We start from the raw sequence: 14,799 nt of genomic DNA on the forward strand, positions 1-14,799 counted from the left end.
CTGGGATAAGACAGGATACCTGAAATGGTGTGAGCATGTGTTTGGGCAACTGATTCCCTTTGCAAAATGGATCAGCCATGCTACCATTGAGTCGAGTTTATTACAGACAATTTTGATTTAGTTTCTGTGCTGCTTGGCTTTTCTCCTGGTGTTTGGTGGAGTACTGAAGCAGGAGGACTAGGGCAAATGGGGCACTAATTACCTAAGACTTTTGTTGGGTTGTTTATTTTTTTTGGGAGGGGAGCAGTATGAGGCAATTGTACGTTTTCTGGTGTGGCTGAAGCTCAAAATGCTGCTCCTACCAAAAACAGCTGTTGGCTGCAGGGAGAATGAGACTTCATCCTGACTTTTTCAGGGCAGGGAGGGAAAGTTTATAGCTGTTAGTGATCCCAGTTGAAAAGTTTGACTTAACTTAGCCTAACCTCTCCCTAAGAGTGCATTAGCAGTGTATGTGGTGTTGCAGCAGGGCAAAGAGGGTGGGCAGCTGTCTCTGCAGTGCTAGTAGCTGGAATGTTCCCCTCTGTCAGACAAGCCCTCTCGCCATCCAGACAGGTCATTCCTCTCCATTGCTGAGCCAGGCTTCAGGGAAGATGGCACTTTCAGAGGTACCGAATGAAACAAGAGATGGAAAATAATTTAAATAACTGTTTTGTTAGCTAGGCAGGATGCTATGGCATACTCTTTAAGTGTAACTAGAATCAGACCAGTTGGGAGGTATTCAAGACTGAGGAGCCCAGAGGGCTGCAGCTTTCTATCCCTCCTGAGTAACATGGCAAAGAAATACATTTTCTGTGTGCAAGTTTACAGCTCAAAGACCCAGGCATTCAGACTTCTTTTAAGCCCTTAGGCTAGCAGAGAGAAAATAGTCTTTGTATCTGTCTTCCCTTATTTAATTTTATGGCTGTGCACTTTCACAGTAACTTCTGTCTGAAGAGGCAGGGTAACACACAGCCAGGAGATACCTCTCTGCTGCTGAGGGTGCTTTATGAAGCCACTAGATGTTGTTATGTGGAGAATTTTATTTTTTTTTTTCTGTGAACACATATACAGAGGATGCTGAAATTAGCAGGTGAAAGAAGTCAGAACTGGGGAGAGATAATACAGCCATAGCTGAAAAGGGGAGTATTACTCCAAATCGTGCTCTTCCAAAGCTAAGAGGAAACTAATAATAGGGGTTTTTTCAGTGGAAGTTTTCAAAAGGCCAGATGACACACTGGGTTACTGATCTGCTAGTGAGTCCTTCTTTTCAATCCCCTTCATCTGCCTGAGAAGATTACTCATAGAACATGGCCTTTCTGAGGAGAAGGAAGGGTAAGGAAAGAATAGGTCAAGGGTACAGGCTGAGTCTAGAAGAACCAAGAGAGAATTCAAGATTGGGTTCTTCTTGCAAGGTACTGCAACCTTGCACAAAGCTCTCATAAGTCTTGTTGCTCTGTCAAGAGTCCTGTGTCTTGTCTTGCACGTCTGTGCTGAGAAGAGTAGTGTGTGTAGATATATATAGATATATATATTCATACTTTCTAAGGGGCAGTTTGAGTGGTTGAGCTTGCTGTCATGACTCAGCAAAGTAGGTTCTTTGCCTCAGCTAGATAAAAGTCTTCCCCAGAAATGGTTTTGTATGTTATCAATAAGAAACAAGGAAAAATGCTTTCCAGCAGGATGATATATTGTAGCTCAAATACTTGATGATACTGTAACCATTAGGGCTTAATTTCCTTGTCTGGAGAGACTTTAATGTCTGATCACTATGGAAATGTGATACCTCTAGGTTATATAAAAAGGTCTTCTCTGCTGATTTCCTGTCTTGACTGGTCAGTGATCTAAGAGGCTGTGTTGTCAGTTTCCCTGGTAGTGTACATAATATATTGACAGGAAAGGCTGAATTTGAACCTGCATTTTTGCATTTCCGCTTCATAATACAGTTTCAATGTTTGTAGAAATAGAATCGTTTGTTTCCTTTCTGAGTGAGAGTCTCTGAGTCTTTTAGCTTTAGCTCCTTTTTGCAGTTGCTGTAGGGTGCTCATGCTTATCTTGATCAAACACTGCCTGTCTCAGCTGGAAATCTGGGCACTGTGCCACACAGCACAAAAGATATTGTTGCTCAAGCTAGAGCCATATTTTTAGGAGGCTGCATCCAAGACAGAGAACACAAATGGGCTAAGCCAGGTTCAGGAAGCTCTGCTGAACTAAGGGGACTGAAGTGTGTAACGACACGGGACTGATGCAACCAGTCTTTCCAGTGTTAAGGGGGAATGGTAAAGTTTTGTGGTCTTTGGCCTTGGTAGACTGAAAGGAAGGAGTTCCTCCTTGTGGAATTACGTCCTGTGAAAGGAAATTTTTTTTTCTTTCATTATATAGAATAATTAAGCAAATTTTTGAGGATCATGGAATCATTTTCATACCCCACTTGAAGGTCTTACCTTAGCTTTACATTAATTTCAAATAACTTTTATCCATGCCATCTTAAAATCAAAAGCATCAACTGCATTTTTCTCTGACAAACCACACTAATACCACACCAGGTGTATGTTTCTAGCATTTAATAACATATGCTATGCTTCCTTTTTCTGTGCATTTAACGCTTGGCTAACACTTTGCTACCAGAAAAATGCATGCCTGTCCATAAGGTTGAGTAAGCAAAATCTGTATACAGAGAAAAAGCAGGAACTGAAAAAAAAACAACAAAGCAACAGGTGAAGGTGCATAAAGTGTCATGTAATTGTGACTGGAAGTTTCTGTGTTCACAGGCTTGGCGGGGAAATGAGCAGGATGACTGGATCCCTCGCACCTATCAGGATTTGGAAGGTCTGCCTTGCATCGTTATTCTAACTGGCAAGGACCCTCTAGGAGAGACCTTCCCCAGGTGCTGTTACTACTCTTGCAATATGGTTGTTCTCTGCCTTGTTTAGATAAGTTGAGGAGAGGATAAGTGGTTTGATACCATCTGGCTGTTTTTCTTTTTTCCACTGAAAAAAAGCTGTATTTTAGAGTTAATTTGGGAAAAGTTTAAATTTTTGGAAGTTGGGGTTGGTGAGAAGTAAAGCTGCTGTACTGTGTGGGTCAGTGAGTGTCTGTGCGAAGTACCACGAAGCGTAACTTCTGTGCTGAATATTTAAAAATCATTTTCTGTTTACAGGCTAATGAAATTGTCATGAATATTCAATAAGAAATTGAATATAGGGAGTATTCTTCAAAGAGAAAACAAAACTTTGTTTTGGGTTGGGTTTTCTAGGTCGTTGAAATACTGCGACCTTCGGCTTATTGACTCGAGCTACTTAACTCGGACGGCATTAGAGCAAGAAGTAGGCCTGGCATGCTGCTATGTCTCAAAGGAGGCAATTCGGGGGCCTATTGTAGCTCTTGACCTTAGTGAGAAGGAGCATGAGAAGGCTAATGGTAGCGAGAATGACTCTGATGAGCTGTTGATAGACTTGGACCGACCCCAGAGTAATAGCAGCGCCGTCACTGGAACCTCAGGTCAGTTCTTCTGCTGTTGCTCTGAAAAGCAAGACTTCGTTCCTATGTCATTGGAATTTGAATGCAAACATTGAGATGTTTAGTCAAATGAGAGTTGCTTGGCTGCGTCCTGCTGCAAGCTGGGCAATGAAATACTGGTAGCAGATTCTTTCCACAGTGAGCAATTTTCCTGTGTGCAGTTAAAAGGGGATGGTGCTGCAGTGGGAGGATGGTATGCCATAGCTAAGGGTCCCTTGTGATTTTTATTTTTGAACTTACATATCACATTTGTTGCTAACTTCATCTGGTGGATCCTGAAAAGATCTTATTAATCAGAGTAGAAATGGACAGTATAAAATTCTAGCAATAGAAAAATGCTGTCTAACTTCAGGGGTAGCTGTGGTTGAGAATGGGCATTTGTTTCTTTGCCAAGATCAACAGAATGGCTGGGTCTTGCCCTACCTCTTCAGGCGTCAATGGAGCATCATCTCCCCCCAGGCCTTCCCTTCCTTGCATTCCTCAGTCACTTCTGCATCCTTCCCTTTGTTTACCTCTGAGGTTGGGTTTTTAAAACAGCTGAATTGGATCTTGGCCATATAACAGATCTTCCCATACACCAACTAAACTTGACTGGTATGGAGGAAGGAGCATAGCCCAGTTCACACTACAGTTGCAGGGGAATGGATTCTCTGTTCTACATAAAAAGGAAGGTCAAATTTATCTATGTATACGGTGGTGTGTTATACTTGAATTTCAGAAGGTTGTACCATCATATTCCAAATCCCAGACGGGAAATTGCAGTTATTATACAGAATTTGGTTTGGGACACCCATGTTTGGACTTTGAACCCCAGCAGAAGGGCTGTTACCCCTCCAGCAAGAGGGACAGATGGACGCCCATGATTTCCTTTTAAATAGTGAAACACTGACCTAAGCCATACCAGCATTCACTGAACAGAAGTATTTGTACATTAGGATTGTCCCATACGTCAAAGGGGTTTACGATCTTCATATGTTGGCTGATATCTGTTCATTGCCTGCTCTTTATTTCCCCAGGCTCCCTGGCTGACAATGGTGTGAGCTCCTCGAGTGCTGCAGACAAGTCTCGGAAGCAAGCACCGTCGCTTAACTTCCAAACTGTGGCGCACAGCTCCGTGGATGAGGGAACCTACCCCACTTTCACAGCCGGAGAGACCTTGAAACAAGAATGTGACTCCCTGGGTAACCAGATGGCAAGCAGCACCACTTCCAAACTATCATCACTGTCTTCGGTCTCCCAGACGTTTCGCTGGCCTGCCCATTCAGCCAAAGACAGCAAGGCCCTCCGTGCTGCCCTGCCACGCATCGTCATCCTCTCAAAAGCTGCCTACTGTCTCCTGAGCTCACAGAAGAGTGGGAATTTGCCTTCCTCCTCTTCCCTCCTGCCTCATGCTGATGTGTCTTGGGTGAGCTCTCTGAGACCTCTGCTTCACAAGGACATGAACAGTGAGGAGCAGTCTCTCTACTACAGGCAGTGGACGACAGCCCGACAGCACCATGCGGACTTCAGCAATCAGGGTGAGGCATCTGCCTCGAGGACTTTTCACCCCAGGCGGCTGCTTTTGACAGGACCACCTCAAGTAAGAGAACAGTTCCTTTCTCTTGCCTTATTAGCAGGATGAGAGGACCAATGATGAGAACTGGAGATCGTATTGTAAAGGTTGCTTGCAAGGTTGCATGCAGTGATGTGTTTCTGGGTCAAAAATCAGTCAAATTTTAAGGTTAAGTCCTGGCTTGAAGTGGTAAAGAGAGGAAAGGTGATGCTGTAGGTCGTATTTTAGCCTAAAGGAAATACATGTGGATGGCACTGGGCATGAAATAGCCATGAGTGTATCAGCAGAGAAGTGTTATCACTGCCAATCTCCCTGTGTACAGAAGTGTTACAAGCGGCAGGCCAGGTTTTGCTCACCAATCAGTTTTGTTACACTATTCAGCATAAAGGGGAATATGGTATCTTGTAATATTTCCAGGCAGAGCTAGAATGGGGTAAGCTCAAAGGCATTTCTCTGAAACTAATCCTCTGTATTAGTCTGAGTTGGGATTTGGACTTTTTTCCATCTCTGGCCCAGGTGGGGAAGACTGGTTCATATTTGCAGTTCCTAAGGATCCTCTTCCGCATGCTGATCCGGTTGCTGGAAGTAGATGTGTATGATGAAGAAGAGATTAATGCCAGTAAGTGTTTAGTAGTAATTCTTAGTATGCATTATAAAAAGATTCTGTTACATATTATTCAGCAGTGACAAATTTTTAGGCTCAAGGAAAGACTATAAATTACACCTACCACTTGTTCTGTCAGTTAGTGTGTAGCTAATCTTGCTGTAGGTGTCTGCATACGTTTAAATACAGATGAATAAAAATTTATATTTGGCTTAGCTGAGAACTATTACATGTATTTTGGTTTTGGATAGCACTAAAGTGAAAGTGAACACGAAACTGTAAATGGGCAGCATTCCCTCATGTTATCTTGCCTTGCTAGTTTTTTAAGCACTGGCAACAATATTTTGGTTCTGGCCAAAACTTCACTATTGTTTATGTTTATTTATAAATTAGATACCAATTTTCAGTAAGTCTGTCTGCAGTTTACAGATCTTATGCTGAGGAAAAAGGGGAGGGAGAGCCACTTTGGATTTGCTCTCATTTGTCAGATCTCACAGATCCATTAACTGCTGTGGCAGGACTTTGCCTTGTAATGCATGAAGACTTTTAAAAATGAGTCCTCTTCAGGGTGTTCTTTACATAACTCTGTGGTTTTGCAGTGAAGGTAACTCCATGGTGCATAAATCTCATGACCAGTAGACTGGCGTCCTGAAAATGTAGTTGTTGTCAAACCTTTGAGAAGACTAATTTTTGCTTCTGCTTAGAAAGTGCCATTAAATTAAAAAAAAGAAAAAAGTATTTTCCTTGGATTTGGAGCTTTGGGGACTGTTATTCTCATTATTTGAGCTAAAGTGCCTCAGAAACTTAGGATGAAATATCAAAACATTAGAGAAGTTTTGCATCATGCCATCTGGCCTGTTGTGATCACAGCAACATGTCACACCCCTGCCAGGAATGCATGGAGCTCCATCAGAAGAGCAGTTGGGGTTTGTTTGGGGTTTTTGATTGTGGCTTTTTTCCTCCCACTACTTCTGTTGGAATGCTTTTGCAGAGCCCTAGTGTTCTGATGATTGAAAATACTATTTTTTTTTTCTCCAGCCCCAAGATGTTCCTGGTCCGATTTTAAACATTCTCTTTGGGACCAAAGAATGTATTAATTCAAGTTAAAATACTTTTTGTCTTCTTTCATGTTTGCTTCTGTGGTGTAGTCAGGCTTACCCCTCTCTCAGTGTTCATCTAGGTATCCTGAATCCTCTTACAGGATCCTCACAAATTGCAGTCTCTTTTTTTCTGGTTTAATATCTCTTGCCTGCACATCTATTTTCAGTTTGTCGTTCTGGTACATGGGTGACCAGAACTGAATGCTGTGTTCTCCAGGATGTTTAACCAACCCACTGCACAACAGCTCATGTGTTCCCCTGCCCCCACTGAAAGCCCCATGATTATTGAAACTTTTGATTGCACGGGTTCCTCTGCAATTCATTCATTTCCAACTGAGGTGCTCCCAACTTGCTGCAGAAATGCTTGTCTAGTCCTAGATCTTACATATGACTCATGTTTTTTCTTTTACATGTGCAGCTTCTGTTGTCATAGTTTCTGAGGGCATTGACTTCTTTGTGGATGATTCCTTCTCCACGTTCACAATTACTCTTAGAGTGTACCACCAGCAAACTTATGCCAAATTTTTTTTGAGTTGCTGACACTAGTGAAAATATTGAACAGTATGCCCCTCTGTTGATCTTCTAACTTAACTGGTAATCTCCATCTGCTTTAATGCGTACGATGCTGCATGCTGCCATCTTCTGTTTAATCAGCTTGTTAAATTTACAAACTATTCAGTGTCTCAATTTTCTTCAGCTGTATTAATAATTTGCCATATACTATCATACCAAATACTTAAGTCCAGAAGGATAAAATGTGTTGCCTGTCCTTTTTTCAGAGAAACAGAGATATCATAGAGATATAATTAAAGTAACACGGGATTTCCTTGCTGAACCCATTTTGCATTTTGTTACATTTTTCATTTACTTCAACGTCTTTAATTATTTCTTTCACTCTCTCCAAGTTTTTAATATTACCAAGGTCAAAGTAATGAACCCAGAGCTCTGTAGAGTACTGTATCTCCTCTTAAATGTGGATAATATATGCATTATGCTTGCACTGAAATCAGGCTCCTGCCTGTTCTTTCAGAAGTCTGGCATGGAGATACGTCATGGCGTATCTCTGTTTTAAGTCTGCATCAAGCTTTTAGAGGTTTTTTTCCATCTTGGCTTATGGTAAACCTTTTATTCCCTTGAAAACATAATTGTCGAAGTAAAAAATAAAAATGAAAAAAAAATTATCTGTATACATGTGATTATAAAATAAAATTGTTGCTTGTTTTCATGTACTTTTCTGAGGTCTACCTCCGCTTGACATTTTGCAAAGCTTATTTTGTCTCACACTTGTTGACATTTAAGACAAACTTCATTAACTGGTGAGCTTTTTCCATTCCTCATGGACTTTGTTCGTTCTTAGTGTCCTTTTAGATGTAGTCCTTCTGAAGCCCCTTCATCCTGGTGGGTTTATTTTGATTGGTGTGCTAGTTAGTGGTTGTTTGCCAGCTGCAATTCCAAGAGGTCCAAGTCTCATTCATAGGCAAGCCCCTGTTTTTTTCAGAGCGAGCTTGCTCATGATTTGTCTGTAAGGACAAAGTATTATGCCTCACTTGACCAACAATTCATGTTCATTTGAGCATGAGATGGTGCCAGTGAGATTAATGGCCTCTGAACTGCTGCTGGCTCACATCCTATTGGGCAAGTCAGGGTAGGGTGAGCATGTGCTTGTCTGTAGATTTAACCTTCATTTCAATTTAATTGGCTTTTATAAAATCAATAACCTCAGTAACACACCTACTTTTGTGTGTTCTTCTATCTCATTTTAAGCTGAATTGACTCATGTTCAAGCTGCAGTCCAAGGTTGTTTTATTTGACCAGTGCTTTCTAGTGTTCCCAGTACTTACACTTGCTTTTCTGCTTTAGACTTATCTCTGATCAAAGCAAAGGAGATGTAGTTGATCCTTGCTGGCCACATCCAATTCTCTAACAGGAATGTGTCTTTTACTGTCTTTATCAGGTACCACCACCTACTAGTTCATAAATGTATACAGCCTCTTTCTCCTTGCTTTCATCCTCTGCCTTTGGATACTTTTGCATCTCCTTTAACCAGTGCTCCTCATTCCCCCATAGAGAGGCTCAAGACCACACCTGTATCTGCTGCACAGTCAGGACCATTCATTGGAGCATTTTGTGCTTAAACCAGAGTTTGTGCTTAAACCTCAGCAGCTTCATGAGGAGCAGAGCAGAAAGATACCTATGAGGCTTCTTCACCTACATTCAGTTTCCAGGGAATTGCCATTTCTTTGAATGTGTGCAGATTGTAATTTCAATTTTTGTGATATTTAGGATGTTCAAAGATGTCTCTGTGTGAGTGTGTGCACCTGTGTGAGTTTCTGTGCAACTGTAAATCAGCAAACATCATGTAAACACCACTTGGTGGGTATCTGATACTGCTTACCTGAAGTGTGTTGTTGCAGGTCATACAGAAAACAGTGAAATTACTCAGTCTAGCAATGACCACTGGCCAGATATTGAGATCTTCAGCAAAATGCCTTTTGACCTGAATGTACATGACCCCAAGTATAGAACTATAAGCCCTGTATACACAGAACAACTGTCAAGAGTGAAACAAGGTAAGTAGAATTTTTTAGGACTACTTTCCTACAAAGAATCATGTTTTATTGGTTTGATTGAATACATGAGTTCACAAGAGCATTTAATCTCCAAAATGAGATTAAATAGAACAGTTTGTGTGTTCTTTACCATCGTTGCTGGGGTCCCAGTCTTTTTTAACATTTGTAAATTTTCGGTTTTCTTTGTGCACAGAAACAAGCAAAGAAACAAAATCAGAGGAACCTAAGAAAAGGGAGACTGTGTCCATGATGTTGACTAAGTATGCAGCTTACAATACCTTCCATCACTGTGAGCAGTGCCATCAGTATATGGACATTAATCCTGCTGCACAGGTTGGTGTCAAGGCCCAAGGGTAAGCTGCATCCTTGATTTTATTGCGGTCTCTCCAGGAGTACTGCTCTGGTCTCAAGACTCATGCTTTCACCTTCCTGGAGATGGAGTTGTTTAGTTCTTCCCCTCTCAGGGGAGATACTGGGCTACAGACCCTGGTGCATCAACTGTGTCTGCTGTGTTCTGCATGAGCAGTTCTCCTCTCCAACTGCCTCTGACAACGGGTGAATATTGTGACTAGTTGTCTTGAGCCAAAGCATTATGCAGCCTGCCCAGAGGCTTGGCAGGATCTCATGGGAGAGGACTGTAAAATCAGGAGATGCCTGTCTTACCTAAATGCCAGCCTTCCACTCCTCTGATGGGAGATTGGAAGGCCTGCTTCTTCCACCTTTTGTATGTAGCTATGCATGCTTCTCAGCAGTAGTTAATGCGTTACTAGGCAAAAACGGTCAATTTGAACTGTTTAGTTAAAAAACTGTTGATCTTTAAAACAAGCAGTTGTGCTTACAGGAGACTGTTGGGTAAGATTGTTCCTGATTAATAGCTCAGACATTATTTCTTCATGAGCACCAGTGGTTTACTTGGAGGTTTCTTACATCAAATTGTTGTTCTTCTCCCTTGCTTGCTGATCTTTTCCAACAGCTTGCTACTGACCTAACACAGCCTCGGCACACTGACCTTGCAATGTACAAGGTCAGTTACCTTGGAGCAGCCCTGGCAGGTCTGATTTAAACCTCATGCTTCATTAAGTACCTCGACACAAGCAAATCCTCCCTAAGGACATCTCTGTTGTTTCCTCCACTCATATTTGTGCGTGTGGTCAAACATAACGACTAGTAATAAATACGAATATCTACTTGTATGTGCAAGTGTGAGTTGTGTATATAGAATTATGGTCATTGAACTTGGAAAAATTTCACATCCAAAGACGAGTCACTGGACAGCAGGCATTATGAGCAGAGAGAGATTCTTCAGTGCTCTAACAGAACCTAAATAAAGCCCCTTTCATTTTTTGCCTTTACTTAGTCTAATTGTTTCAATTGTTTAGTAAAGATTATAGAAAGATGGCTGCTGAGAGTACATTATTTGACCCTACAGTAAGACAGATGATTCTGTAGGATGAAATCTTACCAGATACGCAGGCACTTGTAGGCACTTAAAACATCCAGTGAAGTGCTGTGCAAGACTTAAGCTCACCCAAATTCTTCACAGCCTTCTTGACAGTGTGGGCTGCCTTGGGTGCCTGCCTGGAAGAGAATTGCCACAGGAAAAATGCCACACTAATAAGACATGCTCTGCTGAGGTTGCCCGAGTGGCAGTGCATTCTGCTGTGGAGGCACAACCACACTGCACCACCCTTTGAATCTTCTGGGGACATGTATTGGGATGGTTTGTTTCCTAGCACATCTATTTTTAATTTCTCCTTGTGAATATTGATAAAGAATTTCCAGCTCCAATGGACTTCAGAAGAGCCCAGCTTGGCCAAAGATCATTACTGGTATAGAAAACTCATTCAATAGCAAGACCACTTACATGCCTAAGTAATGTGGCCTATCGTAGGGGGAAAGGAGACTATAATGGAGTTCACTTCAGTTACTGAAAGAGAATATTTTGGATATTCTTCTCTGATGGCTTCCAGTGTTGTAACTGTAAGAGCAGGCTGCCATATACTCCTCATGTGTTACCTGCTTGCAAATCTTTCTTTTTTGTTGTATACAGATATCTGACTCCACTCTGCATGCATTCACGTTTTCATCCTCGATGCTAGGAGAAGAGGTTCAGCTGCATTTTATAATTCCCAAGTCCAAAGAGAACCACTTTGTCTTCAGCAAGCAGGGAAAACATCTGGAAAGCATGCGTCTCCCACTCGTTTCAGACAAGGTGCGTGGGCTGCTCGTACCCATCTGCTGGCTACATATGCTGAATGCAGTCAGTTTGACATACATTTGCAAATGAATGGTGGTTGGCTGGTTTTGGGGTTTTTTCTCTTTTCTTTTTGTTTGAAAATCCTCTGCATTATTCTTGCCTGACTATCCTTAGAACTGGAGTTTTTGAGAATCATCATCCCTGTTTGCGTTCCTAGTTTCCAATTCATATGTGTTGCAATGATCAATAATCTTAAAGTCCAGTATAAGCAATAAATAAATAAAAATCCATATCAATAATAGCCTTCTTTTTACCTAATGATGCCAAAATATCTCCTGTTCCAGCAGAATTTGAATGCAGTCAAGAGTCCTATCTTCACTCCATCGAGTGGACGTCATGAACATGGCCTCTTGAACCTCTACCATGCCATGGAAGGCATCAGCCACCTTCACCTCCTGGTGGTCAAGGAATATGAAATGCCACTCTACCGCAAATACTGGCCCAACCACATCATGCTTGTCCTGCCTGGCATGTTCAACAATGCTGGCGTTGGTAAGAAACACCGTCAGTGCAGTGCTTTGAAGATACCAAAATCCATGTTGGACAACGTGGATCATGTTGTTGAAGGAAGTGTTGCAGCAGTTCCTCACGTTTGTGCTGTGATAATAGCAGCAACATCTGTGCAAAACAGAATGATGTGTAAGAACTGCCATCAGGGACCTGAAATATATGTTTGCATCGATCTCTGCCTTCTCAATTTAAAATCTGGTGGTTTATAGGCCATATTCACTCAGCCCTGCTGTATGAATGCTCATGCTAGACATTTTACACGTGTTTTTTCAAATTGCAACTTTTTTAGTTAGCTGAAGCTGAATATTAACTGCAGCTGAACAATGGGGGCTTGAACTTTGGACTTGGTTTTCATGAATGCTCAGTTTTTCCTGCAAGAAGTTTTAAGTAGCTTCAGTTTTATATTATCATCCCCATCTTGGTTCAGGTTATTTTATTAATGCCCCCAAAATCATGTTCTGCAGAGTCCCTTAAAAGCTCTAGTCTTCTTGGTATCTGCCTTCTGGTTTTACTCGCACTGAAAAAGGGAGATACTGATTTCTTTTTAAACTAAGATGTTAGTGAGCACTAAGTTCAGAAAGAGTAATGACTGCAGATGTTCATGCATCCTTTCTCTGGGAAGAGAAAGTGATAAAGCCTAATAAAGATATCTCTCTGTTTTCTTTATGGCATTTTCTTAGGTGCTGCCAGATTTCTTATTAAGGAACTTTCCTACCACAATCTAGAACTGGAACGAAACCGCTTGGAGGAGCTGGGAATCAAGCGCCAGTGCGTGTGGCCGTTCATCGTGGTCATGGATGACTCCTGTGTCTTGTGGAACATGCACAGTGCCCACGAGCAGTCGAGGTAAGTAACTGCTCCATGCCAGGTCCATGCACTGATCCAGCACAGGCAGCAGCACTCCTGACACTCAGGCTCACCTGTAGCAGCTGAGAGGGTGTGAAAGACCAAGCGACTGGAAGAGTTGGACAGTTGGAGCTGCTGGTAGCGTACTTGAAATGTTGCTAAGCAGAGGCAGCTTTCAGCAGTGACTTTGATGTAGTAACCCCAGGCTGCCTGTCCAAAGAGGTCATTATTCACTCAAATATTGTTTAGGTAGCCCAGGAACATTGTATTTGGACATTAGAGATATTGTCTAAAATGCAAAAAATTTGCTCTTTCATTTGGAGCAGCAGAAAGGCTGTACATTTGTCTTGTTGACAACCAACACCTAACCTCCTGCTGTTGGACACTTCCATATGGCTCTACCCTTACATCCATGTCCCACCATCGGTGCCATCAACAAACCTCTGCTTGTGCTTATTCTTTGCCCTAAGCCACTCTTGCTTTTAGTGACTTTTTGAATGATTTCTCAATATGTTACTTCCGTGATCTGTTTTGATTCAATTTATGTGTCTCCATGAAAACAGTTTGTTTTGGGAACTTTAGCTTTTTAGAATGCATTAAGCTCTTGCTCTTCTCAGTGCTTATGCTGTCTGTTATGGAGAAAATAGCCTTCCAGAAAAGGTACATAAGGCAATTCCTTTTCCCTTTTTAAATTGCTGTGTAAGACCATATTCTGCTGAAAGGCCCATTTTCTTATCATGACTAAATTGATGGGATAAGAGTAGTTAGCTGTTGTTTAAAAAGTCTGCACTTACATATATGTTTTTACAGCATGTAAACACTTGCAGTTGTTAATGGAGTTTCTTGGTCCTTTGTATACGTGTATATGAATATACATGCAGTGTATGTTATATAAAAACAATAACCCATGGTTGTATGTTGTGTATGATCACATTTTACAGCCAGTCCCTGGAGCCTGGGGGTTCCAGCAAGAATGTGTCTCTGAAGAGTGTCCTCCAACACATTGAAGCCACCCCCAAGATTGTTCATTATGCAATACTGGGCGTTCAGAAATGGAACAGCAAGCTGAGTGCCAGGAAAGCAAAGGCTCCGTTCTCCAGGTGCCACGTGCGAGATTTTATACTGCTCAACATAGACCTGACCCAGAATGTGCAATATGATCTAAACAGGTAGGCTGTGTGTGTGTATATATATACACACCCCATATATATAGATGTGATAAAATAAGGTTATGATAAGAATCCTGTCATCGTATTTCTAAATGCTGTTGAGATAAACAGAAGGATCCTGTCTAAGGTAACGAACGCACCATCACGGAACTAAAACACAGAGTGATAAACGTTGTGTCTGAATGAATAAGGCATCAAAGTAAACTTACCATAGCCAACAATAAACTGGGGGAGACAGACTATGGGGCAAGGGCAGAGGACGACTACGGAGGACTGAAGAGGGAGGGGGGAAAGAAGAAACTTCAAGAGAAAAAGTAACTGGGAGACCAAAGGTAGAATTAAGAAGCCAAGTCACAGAGGAGTGTGGAGCTTCCAAAGTGCCTCTGTAAGAGGCTGGAGAAGCCTGTTGCATGACTAAGAACAAGATTATAGGTAATGGCTGAGCCATTGCTACATCATGCTAAGAGGAGAGATTCCTTCTGTTTCCTTCAGTCAGCTATTTCTCCCTATTGGGTTTGCAATAAAAACAGATGAATAAATAATTTCCCACTGTTTTCTTCCTGTTTTCCCCCTCCTCATCTAACTACATCCTAAAGCGTTTGCAATAAAGCTCTGTTGTCATAGGGCTTTACCTCTGGTTTTCATCACAAATTGAAGCAATATTGAATTCCCCCCCTTCCCTGACCAAGTAGGTTT

At 41.8% G+C, this 14,799-nt stretch overlaps 1 protein-coding gene across 7 annotated transcripts in view; it reads left to right on the forward strand.

Annotated features, from left to right (window-relative positions):
* Window positions 1-14,799, forward strand: part of GREB1L (GREB1 like retinoic acid receptor coactivator) — a 144,006-nt gene that overhangs the window by 120,587 nt on the left and 8,620 nt on the right. For 5 of the 7 annotated variants that reach the window (XM_051609713.1, XM_051609716.1, XM_051609718.1 and 2 more), the window contains 10 exons: window positions 2,748-2,863; window positions 3,233-3,477; window positions 4,512-5,074; window positions 5,564-5,666; window positions 9,166-9,321; window positions 9,515-9,654; window positions 11,372-11,533; window positions 11,863-12,070; window positions 12,769-12,934; window positions 13,876-14,103. In XM_051609713.1, coding sequence (XP_051465673.1) covers window positions 2,748-2,863; window positions 3,233-3,477; window positions 4,512-5,074; window positions 5,564-5,666; window positions 9,166-9,321; window positions 9,515-9,654; window positions 11,372-11,533; window positions 11,863-12,070; window positions 12,769-12,934; window positions 13,876-14,103 — 2,087 coding nt within the window. The remainder of the gene's footprint in view (window positions 1-2,747; window positions 2,864-3,232; window positions 3,478-4,511; window positions 5,075-5,563; window positions 5,667-9,165; window positions 9,322-9,514; window positions 9,655-11,371; window positions 11,534-11,862; window positions 12,071-12,768; window positions 12,935-13,875; window positions 14,104-14,799) is intronic. The other 2 variants (XM_051609714.1, XM_051609719.1) reach the window with 1 other exon arrangement.

The sequence above is a fragment of the Apus apus genome, chromosome 2, assembly GCF_020740795.1.
Source record: "Apus apus isolate bApuApu2 chromosome 2, bApuApu2.pri.cur, whole genome shotgun sequence".
Taxonomy (NCBI): Eukaryota; Metazoa; Chordata; class Aves; order Apodiformes; family Apodidae; genus Apus; species Apus apus.